The 18,103-nt window shown below is 39.2% G+C and overlaps 1 protein-coding gene across 1 annotated transcript in view; it reads left to right on the top strand.

The window, feature by feature from the left end:
- rp1l1b (rp1 like 1b) overlaps positions 1–15,200 on the top strand; it is a 33,071-nt gene extending 17,871 nt beyond the window's left edge. The window contains exons 3-4 of the mRNA XM_082147711.1: positions 2,322–2,499; positions 2,620–15,200. Of these exons, the coding sequence (XP_082003837.1) occupies positions 2,322–2,499; positions 2,620–14,153 (11,712 nt within the window). The 3' untranslated portion in view covers positions 14,154–15,200. The remainder of the gene's footprint in view (positions 1–2,321; positions 2,500–2,619) is intronic.
- The last annotated feature ends 2,903 nt before the right edge of the window (positions 15,201–18,103 follow it).

Genomic DNA, 18,103 nt, shown 5'->3' on the forward strand with positions numbered 1-18,103 from the left:
AAAAGCTACTTAAATGTCCTAATTGAACTAAGGCCTTATTCTGGCTTAATCTAAGCCCTGTCTGTGAAACCAGGCCATAAAGTTTTGATCTTAAGTTGATGGGCAAGGCAAATGACAAAACAGCAGAGCAGCAGCCTATTTAGTATATTGTTTGGGGTCCAGACTGCAAATAAAATGATCACAATATTTTTTTTATAATTATATTTAATTTCTTCATCTCTATTAATAAAATAATGTGTGCGTCAATATGTAGTTTGCGTCAGATATATCTTGTGGAGTGGCATTAGTTACATCTTAAGAGTACAGGATAATGTTTCCTGCATGTACCAGAAAGGTGAAGTCCAATTCAAGAACAAATTACTCTGATGAAGCGATTATTTTAATGTGTTAGTCCAAAACATTCACAAAACATTTGTTTGACTAAGGCTGAGCCCGAAAGCTTAGGCAGCTGACTTGATGCTTCATTACCCTATCAGGCAATAACTTTGCAGGCAGCGATTGCACACAAAGGAACCTCACAAAACAGAAAGACTTCTTCTGAGGCAGCAAAATGGTTTAATAATCTACTGCAAAATAGCTTTGGTGAAAACTAAATGAATTATTTAATTACTACTACACAAAATTATTACATTGAAAGTGGAACACATTTGACAAAACTGTACATTTACATAAAAACTGACCACCAACTGCAACTTTCAGATGCCATATTTATTTTTTAGCTTAACCATCACAGAATGGAACGAACAGGATTGTGGGATATCAAAGGCAGGAAATGATACATCTATGCTGCCTCAATCAAATGAAGGTATGGAGACAGGAAGTGAAGCTAACATTGCATTCCTACCTTGGAATACATCCTCCAAAGGCAGCATTTTTAAGCTTTCGGACGCAGCCTGGGTCAAAATTAATGACTGACTCCCTCACTGAATAGTGAATCATTTGTCGATTAAGTTAAATTCCAAATGAAAGGGCAACCAATACTAGTAATAATAATAAAAAAACACTCAACACTTAACTTTTTTTCCAACAGGCAGTAATATTCTTACAAAAACATTTACTTTGCACAAATACGGTCAGGATCACTAAAGTGTGCATCAAATTGATAACTGATGGCTATCTTTCTTGAACTGGATATACACATTTGCATTCTCCAGACTGTTTATAACCTTATTTAGTATAACAGAATTACATTGTTACTTATTATTTATGTCATTCTCTTGATTGCCTTGAAGCTTTCTCATCTTTCATTCACTCTTTTTAAACATATTTGAATAAACCTTTCCTGCTGTTCTTGTTAGATATGATCAGGATATTCCTTTACTTGTATTTTTGCACAGCAGTGATGCACCAGCATCCAGAGAATAACTATTAATCTTGCTCAAATCAGAGCTATTTTGAACCAACAGAAGCAGGTCAATGCCATGAAAACATACAGTTTGAGATACTCGCATCCTCTACAGTTCCAATTAATTATCTTCAAATCCACTGCAAAATTGAAAAGTTTTGAAGATCTAAAACTGCAAAGCATGCAGATTTAGCATATAAAGTTAGTATTGTGTTAAAGAGTGATATGTGATGTTGATGTGTGTACTTTTACTCTTTCTCTATTTATACACAGTCTATTCTGATTTCATGAGTTTGGAACCTGGTTCAACTTCAGATGTTGTTGGATGACTACAGTCAAAAGGTTATTTGGACAAGACTGAAGCACCATAGTACTCATGTTCTGGGCTCTTTTCCTTTTCCCCCCCCAAAAAAAAGTTTAAAACCTTTAACTGTCTCAACATAAAAATAATTATTTCTTTTTTAACATCCCCAATAGTTAACACAGCTCTAATGAATGAAGCTATGATACTATGCTGATTGTTCGTTGTTGTTGTTTTTTTGTTTGTTTTTTTAAAGAAACATTAATGTAGTCATACTAGTTTTCTAATTAGTTTTCAAAAAAATTTTATTGACCTAAGACCTATTTGTTTGTACACTTGTTGTTTGTGCTGACCCATGGGTACTTACTCATGCACCGAAAACACCCTGCATAATGGATCACACACACACATTTTCAGATCACTGTTTTCATGATTAAAAATTAGTGTGGGAAAATGTATACACCAGATGGTTTGACTTCCCATGGCCATTAACCTTTAATTGGTATGGCTTCAATCCATCATAGCACATTTCCTCATCAGAACTTGGCAGTTGTAATAATCCCTGCTGTTTAATTTCAGCCAGATATTGCTGATCTCAATCAATTTGATTGTCATGTTGTAATCAACCAGCAAGACAGTCTCTCTAATGTTGAGAGGGATTTGCATGTTTTTCAGATTGACAGTGTGCAAAGTCTGCTGCAGTGCCCGAGCATTTTGTTTTGTGTGGGACGTGAGCCTTTCCACCCACTCCTGTTGGACAGCTTCAGGAAGAACTCTTATGACAAACTTCCGAGGCTGAACATAAAGCCACGCTCTAGTGTCTGCAGTGATAAAAAGGAGGCCAAGAGAAATGGTAGGTAACACTGCAAAAAGTAATTTTCTTTATCATTAATTTTTCTATAACTTCACAGTAAAAAATGTATTGTACAATACATTTAATATTTATTGTAATATTGTGATTACTTTCTTGAAGTCAACTTTGGACTAGAAACAAAGAGAAGTGTCATCCATCCAAAGTGTGATTCAAGCAACAGATCAGCAGGACTGTCCACCTCATCTGAAAAGTTGTTTCCAAATCGACTTACCAACTTACCTACCAACTCGTTACCTCCAAGGCACAGAGGCGATTGTCCTCATACAGGAGAAAATATGATGGATGATGACATTGAAAAGCGAGTTCTGGTCAACCAAGATGGAAGCCTGTCAATGGAGATGAAAGTGCGCTTTCGACTATTACACAACGAGACATTGCACTGGTCAACAGAGGTCAAGAAGTCAAAGAGCTCTTTTAATGAATCCCATATAGTACCTGATGATGCTTGTTCCATCTCTCATGGAAGTGCAGAGAGTTGCTCAGAAGCCGACTCTCTCTCTGCTGGTGAAGCAGAGGAGACATACAGCACCAAATGTTACCAAAGACATTTTGAAGAGTCACATTGCCAGCACTGCTGCGCTCACTGTCAAGAGTATGACATGTGGAAGAATCCTGTACCTCCCAGTCAAGGATCTGTAAGACGCATCAGATCCTCAAGCTCAAGTGCATCCTCGCGGAGAATAGTGTGCAAGAAGGCATCTACTGACAGCATGCGCACAATGTCCAGTGAAGAGTACACAGAGCATGTAGTGGAAAAGGCAACTTGCATTCAACAGACCATCGGGCAGCAGGGCGACACCACGATTGAACAATGTACCATTAACCATTGCTGCAGTCGAAGTGAAGTGCGCTCTGTGTCCCCTAAAACAAAGAGCACAAGTGCTATAGAAGACAATCGTGAAAACACTCATGCATCTGATAATGACGAGAACAGGCCAGATGTCATATCCTCTAACCTTCCTAAAGATCAATTTAGTGTTCAAATCACTCTGCCTGTAGAGGAATATGAGAGGCCTATATCCGTCGTGAGCTCTTCTTCCCAAATTTTAGCATCACTGAAAGAGGACCAAGATGATGAAGATGTTCATCTCCCTCTAAGTATCTCGAGAGCATCCCGTGGCCAACAGGAAGATGAGGAGAGCGAAGATGAGGAAAGCAAAGATGCTGAACCAAACCCATGTTCTGTTACACCCTGTAAATCTCCTACATCTCTGGTGAATTTATCACCAAGACCACCAAGCAAAGCTTCATCATCAGGGCAGTCTAAAACGTCCAGAAAGTTTGCCAGTCCAGAAGTAGGTGATAAAGCGGTCAGGTCTGAAGCATCTGCTTCACCCAAATCTTTGTCTGGACCAAAAACGTATAAATGTGTAGTCTCAAAGGACATAACGACTCCAGTGGCTTTTGAATCAAATGGTCAACTAGAAGACACTGATGTTCAAGATACAGAAACAGAAGAAAGGGTACTAAGTGCAACGTCAGCCAAATCGAAAATGTCTACAAAGTCTCTGTCTGAGTTATCAGCCCCTTATGAAAATGGAAATGATCCAGAGAATACTGAAGTAAATGATGAAATAATAGAGGAGCGATCCTCAAGTGCTATCTCCATCAAATCCAATACCTCTGGAAAATCAAATAAAACAAATTTTTCAAAAGTACTCACACAGGATGGAAGAGCACACAGTGCCATGTCAATAAAGTCTCATAGATCTGACAAATCAAGAAATACTGAAGCCTCAGACAATGTGCCTGAGGAACAAAATTCTGAAGAAAGAACATCAAGTGCCATGTCTGTTAAATCAAATACATCTGTGAGATCCAAACTGTCAGAAAATTGTTTTGATGAGCTTGCTAATTCACAGGACAATGTTGAGGAGAGGGCTGTAAGTGCTGTGTCATCTAAATCAAGTATTTCTGTTAAATCTAGTCAGTCTAAAGAGACACAGTCTGTACCTGATGGGGCATCTGAGGAGAGAATAGAAGAGGACGCGTCAAGTGTTAAATCTGGTACATCAAACAAGTCTGGAATTGAAGATCTGACAAATGATGACGATCAAACAGAAGAGAGAGTTCACAGTTCCATTTCGATAAAATCAAATATTTCTGCGAGATCAATGTCAATTGAGCTGAGCGAGCTTGAGGATGATGAGCAAGACAGAGCTCCCAGCAGCGTTTCTATTAAATCAATTGTTTCACAAAAGTCTGACATTTCAGAATCAGCTTCTCTTCAAGAAGGAGGGGGATGTTTAAATTCAATGAATACTTCAGTGCAATTAAACACACCTGAAGCTGAATCAGCTACTCAAGTGGAGTTACCAGGAGAGAGATCGCCAAGCTCTTTGTCATCAATATCAAATATCTCTAAAAGATCCAGAACCTCCGAAATTTCAGAGGCAGACCAAGATGAAGCACAGGAAAATGAGGATGTTCAGGAAAGAGCATCAAGCACTATTTCTGTAAATTCTACTACATCTGCAAGATCAAGGAAATCCAAGAAAACCCCAACACCAGGATCAGGAGAAGAAATGAAGGAACGAGCTCCTAGTGTTTTGTCAATCAAATCAAATGCTTCATTGAAATCAAAAAAGTCCAAGATGGAGGAGGAGGAGATAGAAAACAGAGTCTCCAGTGCTTTGTCTGTCAAATCTGAAGTTTCTACATTGTCAAAAAAATCGAATCTGTCAGACGGAGAGCAACTGGAGGAAAGAGCATCAAGTGCAATATCTGCTAAATCAAACGTTTCTGTAAGATCTAAAGGGTCCAAAATGTCAGCGGTGGCAGGAGATGATGATCGATTATCTGCAGTGTATGCAGCTTCACATACCTCTGAAACATCAAACGAATACAGAACAGCACCTAAAGAAACTTGCAAAAGCACAGAAAAATCACCAGAGAAAGAGGAAAGAGCACCAAGTGCATTGTCAACAAAATCCAATAGCTCTGCTAAATCCAAGAAATCCAAAGGATCTGATATGGTAGCAGATATTGCGGCTGAAGATAGAGATGATTTGAGATCTGCAAGTGTGCTGTCCTTTAAATCTAACATATCTGCAAAATCTGTTAAATCAAGGGTCTCAGAAAAAGACCAAACAGAAGAACGAGCTCATGGTACATTCTCAGCACAATCCAATCATTCAGGAGTCACTGTAAGTGATGGAGTTGAAGTTGCAGAGGAACGGGCTCTGAGTGCTATGTCATCTAAATCCAATGCTTCTGAAAGACTGAAAAAGTCAAATAATTTAAAAGAGGAACGAGCTCAGAGTGCGTTGTCAGCAAGATCAAACGTTTCAACTAGATCCAATAAGTCCAGAATTTCAGATGTTTTAACTGATGAGCTTGTTGATGCAGAAGAAGAAGAAGAAGAAAGAGCTTCAAGTGCTTTGTCTGCAAAGTCAAACGTTTCTGCAAAATCAAAAAAATCAAATGCTTCTGCAACAGATTTCAACACTGATAATGAGGAAAAAGGGGACAGAGTGCCAAGTGCCATGTCAGAAAAATCTGATATTTCTACCAAAACCAGTATCTCTGCAAAATCCAAAGCATCAAAAGTTTCAGAAGTACAGGCAGAAGAGCCTGATGCAAAAGACCAAGAAGAAGAGAGAGCTTCAAGTGCTTTGTCTGCAAAGTCAAACATTTCTGCTATTTCTACCAAAACCAGTATCTCTGCAAAATCCAAAGCATCGAAAGTTTCGGAAGTACAGGCAGAAGAGCCTGATGCAAAAGACCAAGAAGAAGAGAGAGCTTCAAGTGCTTTGTCTGCAAAGTCAAACGTTTCTGCTATTTCTACCAAAACCAGTATCTCTGCAAAATCCAAAGCATCAAAAGTTTCGGAAGTACAGGCAGAAGAGCCTGATGGAAATTACCAAGAAGAGAGAGCTTCAAGTGCTTTGTCTGCAAAGTCAAACGTTTCTGCTATTTCTACCAAAACCAGTATCTCTGCAAAATCCAAAGCATCGAAAGTTTCGGAAGTACAGGCAGAAGAGCCTGATGCCAAAGACCAAGAAGAAGACAGAGCTTCAAGTGCTTTGTCTGCAAAGTCAAACGTTTCTGCTATTTCTACCAAAACCGGTATCTCTGCAAAATCCAAAGCATCGAAAGTTTCGGAAGTACAGGCAGAAGAGCCTGATGCAAAAGACCAAGAAGAAGACAGAGCTTCAAGTGCTTTGTCTGCAAAGTCAAACGTTTCTGCTATTTCTACCAAAACCAGTATCTCTGCAAAATCCAAAGCATCAAAAGTTTCGGAAGTACAGGCAGAAGAGCCTGATGGAAAGTACCAAGAAGAGAGAGCTTCAAGTGCTTTGTCTGCAAAGTCAAACGTTTCTGCTATTTCTACCAAAACCAGTTTCTCTGCAAAATCCAAAGCATCGAAAGTTTCGGAAGTACAGGCCGAAGAGCCTGATGCAAAAGACCAAGAAGAAGAGAGAGCTTCAAGTGCTTTGTCTGCAAAGTCAAACATTTCTGCAAAATCAAAAAAGTCAAATGCTTCTGCAACAGATGTCAACACTGATAATAAGGAAAAAGGGCACAGAGTGCCAAGTGCTATGTCAGAAAAATCTGATATTTCTACCAAAACCAGTATCTCTGCAAAATCCAAAGCATCGAAAGTTTCAGAAGTACAGGCAGAAGAGCCTGATGAAGAAGAAAGTGAGGTAAAAGCACCAAGTGTTACTAAATCCAGAATTTCAGTAAGATCCAATAAGTCAAAGTATCCAGAGGAAGAAGTTCAGAACCTAGATAGACCTCCAAGTGGCATTTCCCTACTGTCTGAAGCCACTCTTGATGAAAATGAGATCTCAAATGAGGAAGAAATCCAAGAAAGGGCTCCAAGTGCAGTGTCTGCAAAATCTAATTCTTCTGTAAGATCCAGAGCATCGAAAGTTTCAGAAATAATCATAGTTGAACCAGATGAACAAAAAGTGAAGAGGGCACCAAGTTCGAGGTCATTGAAATCTGTTGTCTCTGGAAGTTCTGGTCCAGAAGACCCTGTGAATGAAGATAAACAAAAGGAAGCAAGAACAGAAAGTGCTTTGTCCTCTATTTCTAATATTTCTGCAAGATCAAACAAGTCAGAAGATTCCAAGCTAATTAGCAATGTACAGCAGAGAGCACCAAGTACAGCATCAGTTACATCTAAAACATCTGCAAGATCTCAGAGGTCAAATATCTCAGGAGTTGCTCCAAAAGAAACTGGAAACACAGATACAGGAGATGTTCGATCATCAAGTGCAATGTCCGCAAAATCTTGTGCGTCTGAGAAATCAAAACATTCAGAAAGAACAGCGGAGGAGGACGATGAAGCAAATAAACTGGTAGAAAGAACAACAAGCTCTTTGTCTGTAAAGTCAACCCCATCTACAACATCTGATGCCACTGTTAAATCAAGTGTTGTGCCTACCAAATCAAACGCTTCTGCAAAGTCCCTCTTCTCAGAAGCTGAAGAGCCTGACAGAAGATCAACAAGTGTGGTGTCTAATACATCTGCAGAATCTAAAGTGTCTAAAGCAGGTGTGGATAAAAAAGCAAACAGATCACCAAGCAAATTGTCAGTCAAGTCTAACGTATCTACAAGATCCAAGAAGTCTAAGGTTTCTGAGAGTCAGGTCCATACAGCCACAAACACTGTAGATATGGAATTAAACAGAGGTGAGAGTCCAGTGTGTGATCAATCAAAAGTATCCCACACAGAGAACTCAAATAAATATGTTTGCAGTGCAATAAACAAGTCTTCAAGTGAAATGGCATCATCTGAAAAAGACTCTGAACATGAAGTACCTGCAAGTCCTCTCTCTAAAAAGTCAGCAAAGTCCAAAATCAGCTCAGTTAGTTCAGACTCTGAAAGAGTTTTAACACCAACAAGCACCTCAGTGTCTATTGGGATAGTTGAAGACTATGAGGCTGATGATGTTGATGAAATAGATGAAGGTGCTGTTTCAATGAACTCAAGAACATCTGGTCCATCAAAGACTGAAATATGTGGTAGATCTGACCAATGTTTATCCGAATCTACAGTACGAATAACAACTGAAACAACACCGACCCCAGAGGAAAGACCAAAAAGTTTTGCATCGGCTAAGTCAAATGACTCTAGTAAATCAAAGTCCAAATGCTCTAATTGCAGCTCTACATTTCCTAGAGACACAATCCAGGACAAAGTTGATGTAGCAAGCAATAAATCCTCCAAAACAAAGTATTTCAATACTTCACCTGCCAATGGTTCAGTGAGGCAGAGCTCTCCAACCGAAGAGATCCGTCCATCTAGCAAAGCTTCTGGTATGTCTGTACGCACTGAAATCACAGGTCAAGAGAAAACTGGAAGTCCAGATGTTACCCATAAATCTCAAAGTGTCTGTTCAAAATGCAGTTCTACACAACAGAAAAGACCAATTTCAAGTGCCTCAGCTAAAGAAGGAAATATTGCTGAAATGATTGACAGACCAGAGAGTAATATATCCAGTTCATCATCTCATTTAAAAGTAAATGGTCAAAAGAATGATGTTAAAACTACAGTTGTCGATGGAAGAAACAATAAATTAAGCACCAGGTCGATACAGAAAGTTGAGGACAATACACCCAGGTGTCATTCAGCAACATTATCTGTTACCTCAGGAAACCATCTCAGTCCTATCCCACCAAAATCTCCCAAAAAATCCAAAAAACCTGTTAATTTACTTGCCAGCTCCAATGATAGTATGTTATCACAGACCGTTCCTGCTCTAGACCCAAGAGAAGAACACACTGACTGTTTGAATATAGCAGCAGAACTCGGTCAAAAAACTCAATCTTGTAAATCTGATACAAATGTCAGTGACATCAAGAGTGAAAAAAGTAGCAAATGTAGGAAAAGGATTGGGAGTGACTCGTCTTGCCACGAGATGGATGAAGACATGTCTGAGCTGAGTCCTTCTTGCCTGCCAAATGCCTCCCCAACTGAGGTGGTAAATGAATGGCTGAGGAAAATTCCATCAGACACCACCTTGTGTGATTTAGGCGATGAATTTCACGACAACTTTGATTCAATAGAACCACTGTCACATGTGCCTTCAGGGGATGAAAATAAACATGAAACTTTGCGACATGGCGTAACCAAGCTTGAAACACAACCTGAGATGGAAGATGCTTATATGGTGAATGCAGAGGGAGTTACTGACAAAAAAGTTGCTGAGGGTGATTACTCTCAGAGGGGAGAAGAACCGAAGATGTTTAATTCCTCAGTTCTGGTGATGAAAGTCTTGCTGAGCCCCAAATTAGACAGATGTAATAGCTTACCAGAGGTGTCTCGTGTATATGGACGTAAGCTCAGTACATCAGCGCAAGGCCTTCTGGATTGTTTGGTAAATCTACAGTTGTTAGACTTTGGTTCTAACGATGAAGATGGTAAAAAAGAAAAATACCAGGAGCTCATGAGCATGCTTAAGTCCCTTTGGCTTTGTGACCCCACAGACAGTGAGAAGACATCTGAGGAAAGAAACAAGCATCTGGACAAGGAATTCAAAGCCAGGTCATCATCAGGGGTAGATGTTAACAGTGGCTCAACAGGTTCTGGGAAAAGTAGTGTCAATGACGGCACCCAAGCCCAAATCAATAAAGAATGTGAAGGCCTGGACACCCTGACAAAGGTACAGGAAGTTGATGAAACCGTGGAAGAGGAAGCTTCAGAAACACCAGTATCAAAATATGATTCAGCCAGTCAAGCTCAGTGGACTCCAGAGACTATGGACACAGTTGAAGAGAAGCTAAAAGATGTCCGAGGTTCTGACGAGACTATCAGGAATAACGATAGTCCAAGGGAACTCATTGAAACACCTGTTTCATCAAACAAGAGTTCTGGAAATAATAATAAGGAAACTGAATCAGACCGTCAAGAGGACACAAGTTCAAGCAGTGCTCCAACACTACAAAGAGGTCATTTTTCAAAAAGGCTTTCTCAAGACCCTGATCCTGTATGGATTCTGAATTTATTGAACAAATTAGAAAAACAATTTATGACAAATTATGTTGATGCAATGGCTGAGTTCAAAGTCCGTTGGAATCTGGATGACAATGAGCAGCTTGACGCCATGATAAGTGAATTGCAAGATGAAGTCCGCAGACGGATACAAACGAGTATTGACAGGGAACTAAGAAAAATCCAAGGCAGAGCTGGAAGACCAAGACCACCGAAAGAGAAAATGTCACGTGAATCTACCATTCAAACGGAGCAAAAGCGGAGGCGCCTGAAAGTAATGCGCAACCAATCAATTGATCCGCAACCTGCTAAAAGTGATGATGATTACACAATGACAGGGACTGATTTCAGTGATCAACGTAGCGATGATGAATTTTGTCCTTGTGACACATGCTTGAAAAAGAAAATGGCATCCAAACATGTGTTACCTGTGGAAATGATGAATTCTGCCCCTGTGATGATGGACTTTGATTTGAGAAGAATTCTCCAGATAAAGAAATCGTCTCCTACCAATGAAAGCATCGGGGGGATTGCCAGTGAATCTTCAGCCAGTAAGAAGGAGGGAGAACATGTGGGGCTTCAGGCTGTCAAAGAGGAGGATGAGAAAGAGGGGATGAATAAAGAAATTCTTGCTTCCAGTGCCCAAGAAATTAAGGAAGATTATGAAAAACAAGAAAGTGAGGAGGGTGGAGAGGAAGACAATGCCTCCAGCACTTATGTAGAGGATAGTTCTGTGAAACAATCAAATATATCCAAACATTTAAGGAAAGATGTGGATGAAGTTGGGGAAATTGCTGAGATGTCTAATAACATGATGACATCACAACATAAGGCAGCAGAACAAGATGAAGAGCAAGAGCAGAATGATGAGACTGATTCTGATGTAATGACCGTCAAAGAAAGTGAAAGCAGTTCTAAGATTAATGATGAATTTGATGAAGATGTGGCAAATGATGACATTAGTAAATTTGATGATATAATGCAGGCTGAAACAGCAAAGGAGGAAGCAACTGAAGAATACACTGAGGAAGAATCAGAAGAGCAGGACGAAACAGCTTATGAAGAGGGTGAGACCACTGGTGAAGAAACTGTAGAAAACGGGCCGACTGCAGAAGCGCTAGCCGTTGAAGAGGATGACATAGCCGGTAATAAAACTGCAGAAGATGGTGAGACAACTAATTATGACACTGAAGAAGAGCTTAATACAGTTGAAAGTAAAACTGCAGAAGATGGAGAGATTGCTGAGGGTGAAACAGTAGAAGAGGGTGAAACAGATGAAGATAAAACTTTAGATAAAGGACAAACTCCAGAAGCAGAAACCACTAGAGAAGATAAAATAACTGGAGATGAAACTGGAGAAGAGGATGAGGTGGCTGAAAAGGAAACTGCAGAAGATGGACAAACTGCTGAAGATGAAACTGGAGAAGGTGAGACAGTTAATGCTGACACTGCAGAAGAGGATGAGGTGACTGAAAATGAAACTGCAGAAGATGGACAAACTGCTGAAGATGAAACTGGAGAAGGTGAGACAGTTAATGATGACACTGCAGAAGAGGATGAGGTGGCTGAAAATGAAACTGCAGAAGATGGACAAACTGCTGAAGATGAAACTGGAGAAAAAGGTGAGACATTTAATGACAACACTGCAGAAGAGGATGAGGTGGATGAAAATTACACTGCAGAAGATGGACAAACTGCTGAAGATGAAATTGGAGAAGAAGCTGAGACAGGAAACAACGACAGTGTAGAAGAGCATGAGGTGGCTGAAAATGAAACTGCAGAAGACAGTGAAACAGCTTCAGAAGATGGACGAACTGCTGAAATAGAAACTGCTGGAGAGGATAAAATAACTGAAGATGAAACTGGAGAAGAAGGTGAGACAGTTAATGACAACACTGCAGAAGAGGATGAGGTGGATGAAAATTACACTGCAGAAGATGGACAAACTGCTGAAGATGAAACTGGAGAAGAAGCTGAGACAGGAATCAACAACAGTGTAGAAGAGCATGAGACGGCTGAAAATGAATCTGCAGAAAATGGACAAACTGGAGAAGAAGTTGAGACAGGAAATTACGACACTGGAGAAGAGCATGAGGCGGCTGAAAATGAAACTGCAGAAGACAGTGGATCAGAAGATGGACGAACTGCTGAAGCAGAAACTGCTGAAGAGTATAAAATAACTGAAGATGAAACTGCAGAGGAGGGTGAGACAGCTGCTAAAAGTGAATCTGTAGAAGATGAACAAACTGCTGGAGAGGAGGACATAACTGAAGATGAAACTGCAGAAGATAGTGAGACAGCTGCTAAAAATGAATCTGAAAAAGATGGACAAACTGCTGGCGAGGATGACATAACTGAAAATGAAACTGCAGAGGGTGAGACATCTGCTAATAATGAATCTGTAGAAGATGTTGAAGATGAAACTACAGAAGATGGTGATACAGGTGATGATCAAACTGCAGAAAAGGGTGAGGCAGTTAATGATGGCACTGTAGAAGAGTGTGAGATGGCTGAGAATGAATCTGTAGAAGATGGGCAGACTGCTGAAGCTGAAACTGCAGGAGAGACTGATGCAGGTGACGAGGACACAGCAGATGAAGGGACCACTGAAGCTGAAACTGAGATGTCTGAAGAGAAAGCTACTGTTGAAGATGGCACCACAGCAGAAGACAAGAATGCTGAGGTAGAACTGGCAGAGCGAAAGCAAACACCTGATCATGAGACAACTGGAGAAGAGACAGACAAAAGTCAATCAGACGTTGAGGAAGACAAGGAATCTGTCAGTTGTGAAGCAGCAGAGGAGGGAGACATTCTTTCTAACCTTGAAGATGCAAAGTGTCTTGATGTTTTGACTAATCTTGATGTGGTTGAAGACGAAACATCTCTTAAGAACAAGGGTGATGTTGTCCTAGATAGTGTTGATGATAATGGTGAAGAAAGTGAGAAAGAAGATGATGGTGTGGAGATAATTGCAAATAAATGTGGTCTTGTGGCCAACATTGGTGAATCAGCTGAAGCTGGTGATGAAGCTGAGGATGATACCGAGCCAGATATGGAGACAGATGAAGGGGAACATGATGGCAATGCTCCAGCTGTGTTACAGCCAAAACCAATAGATGAAAAAACAGATGGGGAAACTTCATTTAATGTTTTGGTAGAGTCTGAGGATGGGGCTGATGCTGATGGAGAAGACTCGGAAACAGAAGAACACAACCAAGTCGTGGATTTGAATTCTGAATCAGAGGGCAAACCACAGAAACAAACTGCACATAAAACCTTCAAGATGATCATTCATGCTCTGAATTTCCTCAAACTCTCAGCCACTGGACAACCAGAGAGGAGGGAAGAGGATAATGAACATGAAGTTGAAGACGATGAGACTCAAGAGGATGAGAGTGATGATGCAAGAGAGAGTTCTTGTGTGGAAAAAGACGAGGTTGAAGAGTTGAATGGAAATGAGAAGGGCAAACTCTCAGATATTACAGAGGATACAGCAGAAGAAGAGCAGAACCAAACAAATGAGACTAATGATGATTCAAAGGACAGTGAATGGGAATCATCTGAAAATGCCTTGCAAAAGCAGATGACAAAGTCATCCATGGAATCTCAGCCAGGTTCCTTCGAAGAAGTTCATGAGGAACTGACAAAGAATCAGAATCGTTTAAATCATCTGAAAGCCAACCCGTAGAATAATTCCTCAACATCAGAGAAAAGAACCAAATATAGTTTTGAGCATGTAAAAATAGTTCCAGAGAGGTTAATTCTCTATTATAATTAGACCTTATAAATACTATAAACCTAAAAAAAAAAATTCTTAGTAGCCCTTTGGACCCCTTATTTTATTTATTTAATATAATATAAAATATAATGTTATTTATAAAAAATTATGCACTTTACTTATTTACCATTGTACTGTATATGCAAATTATATATGCAAACGCACAGCATTACTGCTCAGGTACTGTAAAAAGGGAATTTCTGAAACTTGAACAGCACAGGAAGCTCTTCTAGCTTTATGGTAGAAACTTGTTTAGAATTGTATTAAATGTATGTCAAAACAAAATATTTAATTGCAGTTTATATAAAACACTTGGTTGTAAGCCTTAGCCATGGGGAATAAGGGACTGCTGATAAAGTATTACAAATATTTAATGTATGTGTGTGCTGCTATACAAGTGTACTAAAATGTCCCTTTATTTAAATACACTGTAAATGGAAATCACATACCATGGTGACGTGTAAGGGAAATCAGGGGGCCTGACCTCTGTGTATGAGTGCATAAGAATGAATGTGTATTGAATTGACAAATGTGGCTTTCATATTTGATTGTGGGAGACCATTATAAAAGGTAAAAGAAAAACATTGTTATCCATGCTAAATCACATAACAGAGGTCCACCATCAGGCTTAGTCAGAATAATGCTTACTTTTATTGGAAGTAAGTGTACTAAATTCATATGTACACCAAAAATCACCCATATTACATCATATTGTGTATTATAAGAATTGAGGTGTACACGTTAAGACATGCCTCAGATGTTTTGCCACAACACGTAAAGGACTGTACATCTAAAGGATTATATGTTCTTATGTGTTCACACAAAACTTCAAAGTGAGGTGATGCACATGCAAATGTGGTTCCTTCATTGCAGTGTCTTTTCTGCTGGCCAAAAGGTAATGGTTAACTTAGATATTATCAATTCCTTGCGACTTGAATGTACTAAATTCCTGCCTGAAATAAAAAAATATTTTAAATGGTTTTTATTTTTTAGCTTGAGAAATTAATCAAAAAGCCTGAAAAAGTTACGGGGCTTTTCTTGAGCACACCTTTTAAAATGCATAATTTAGGTTTTAAATATGAGTTCTTGTCTAAAAACAATATAGAAGTATATTTAGATTGGGCTAATGCTGCAAGTAGTAATCTCTGATGTATCATCTGCATGTTACTGTTTTAGAATTATTTATTTTTGTTTACCTTTCAAATGACAAAAAAAGGTTGGATTAGATGAGTGGCTATTTGTCAAACAAAAAGGTTTATTTCTAAAAAAAGATTTTAAATTTTTTTCTCCAGCTTTAGAAGGTCTAAATTTCTAGGTTTAGGATGTACTTTACATGTCTACATATAGAATCCTTCCAGAGGATTGCTTAATTGAATTATGGGGTCATTGTTATTTAAGTCGACGTGTGGCTGAAGCATTAAGCACTAATGACACCTTGTAAATGTCAGCCATACTTGTACATTTTACTTACCTAGCCTGAAAGATTATATAAGATGGTGAAATAGACTTTACTCTTTCATTAGTATTCTAATCTCTTTCTATGTGTAACAATAGTCACTTAAAATATTTTTTCTTCCAGTAAAATGCATGTGCAATGACAGACACCTGCCACTCTATCAATCTTCCGTTACTCTGCTGTCCACTCGCATTACAAATGCTATGTTGCTTTGGTCACTGTGCCTTTCAGAAGTTTTGAATAAGAGGAACATTATTTCAAGGGAGCTGACTTTGTCTCTGAACCTTCAATAGATCATACTATGACATTCATGACACAATAAAAAATGCCCCCTGAAAATATTGAAGGTGAAAATCAGCAAACTATTAATAACCTGACCCACCTCATCCATCAACCACCTAGTTAAGAGTCAATTCCCAGCCAGTGAGAGATTTGAAACAACCTGCATTTTGTTTTTCCTCCCTAACTTCGCTGTGTTTTTAACAGGCCGGCCAGTTCACCGAACAGGGGCAGAGCCCAAGGATTCCACGACAACTCCAATTACTCAAGTTAACACCCCCTAAAATGGCATCACCTTTTACAATCCGTTAGTCTAAAATTGATATTTGCAGACTAAATGGTATGTATATTCTGGGACTTTTAATTACTGTCTCTTTCTGACAGGGTAAGTGTGTGGCTGGTTATTTGAAACTGTCCTAAGAGACTTCATCCCTGCCTTCGCAGTGCTGGAGTCATAGGTATACAGCCCCATTGGACAAGTCTGATGGATGGTCCTCTCTTGTTGAGTTTCCATCCTCTGCTTCCGGAGGGAATGTGACATAAATAATTGGTGTCACTCCCATCGACCGGGTGCCACACTCGAAGGCGGGGCTGAAGCAGCCGACAAAACACAGCTGTCTAATCTCGCAAGTTCTCACAATATCCTAGAGTGCCTTCCATCTCTTTACAGAGAGAGAGACGATGAGACCGTTTTAATTTCAGCATCATGTAAAGACGGACCAGTGGAAGAGTATACATGATTATGTTTGCATGCCAGTATGCAGAGAATACAGAAGGTTATTGCTTTTTCCTGTTTACTTTATTTGTAATAGTACTGTAATCATTCGAAAGCTAGTCAAATGGTGAAACAGAAACTGCTTTATTTGCTTTTAAAAGGGTGCAAAAACAACAACAACCTTAAATCAGGAAATGATATCATATATAGAACCCCTGGTCAATAAGTCTATTAAAATATCAGATACCTTTTTAAGGAAAGGGGTTCAGGATGTAAATTCAATGCAACCTTTTGTTAAAACGTTCTTTACAACCAAATGAAACCAGGAATTCAAGAAGTACATTTCTGAGAACTTAACACTTTCCCCCCTTTTTTATTTCTGCGGTTTAAATACTATTTAAACTTAAACTTCAATCAATTAAGTCTCAAATAGGTAGTTGTTTACCCTACAGTATATATGAGGAATATGATGATAATAATGCATCATAATCATAAAGTGATGACAGACCAATGTGTCCCTCTAGAAGTCAAGCATACAGTGATCCTGAAGCTCACTGCTTCTCGCAGGGATCAAATCTGCCATATTACCAAAAACAAAAAAATATATCACCAGTTAATAATAATAAAAAAAAAGCATTTCCTGAAGGCTGAAAGCCAAATGAGGAATAGCTGGAGTTACTTTGAGATTATGAATTCAGTTCCCCTTTTTATGATTTTTGTCCACCTGTGCAGCACATCGAAACGCTTTTTAGCTGTTGTTGGTATTAAGAGACTTTGGGGCCTGAACTTGAGCTGGTGTCCATGGTTGCCCAAACATGGCTGTAAATGTGGATAAATAAGAAGACTTGCTGGAGGAAGCACCTGCTCCCTGATAGGGGGGCTATTTCCACCCTCAACACTGGGATATACAGACATCTATTCCGGAGGATAATGCAAGGGGTTTTTCCCTGTTTTTCCCTGTTTACCTTTGAGTGTTATGCCTGTAGCCAGCTGCAAAGACCAGCTTAGTGTGACTCCACACTCTCATGCTTCCAGATGTTCCAGGAAAAACAAGTGTGCCAGCCTGTCGGTCAGGAGAAGAGCCATTTTAAGCTGTGTGCCAGGACTTCCTGCCTCACACATATGCAGGTGCATGTCAAGTACAAGTGTAAAAGAGGACACTTGTCTTTTTAAATCACTTCTAAATACATTTTTTAAATAAGATTATTTTATTAAGTCTTTCTCGTCCACTTTTTCAATATATACACACACACATATACATAATATATATATATATATATATATATATATATATGTTTTAATGGATGATTCTCTAAATATGTGCCTAATGTTGCTAGTGTCACAGTATTTTTGGAATGTATATACGATAGTATACTACGTATATAAATTATTGATCATATAACATATACT

Source organism: Leuciscus leuciscus (genome assembly GCF_965113295.1).
Source record: "Leuciscus leuciscus genome assembly, chromosome: 19".
Taxonomy (NCBI): domain Eukaryota; kingdom Metazoa; phylum Chordata; class Actinopteri; order Cypriniformes; family Leuciscidae; genus Leuciscus; species Leuciscus leuciscus.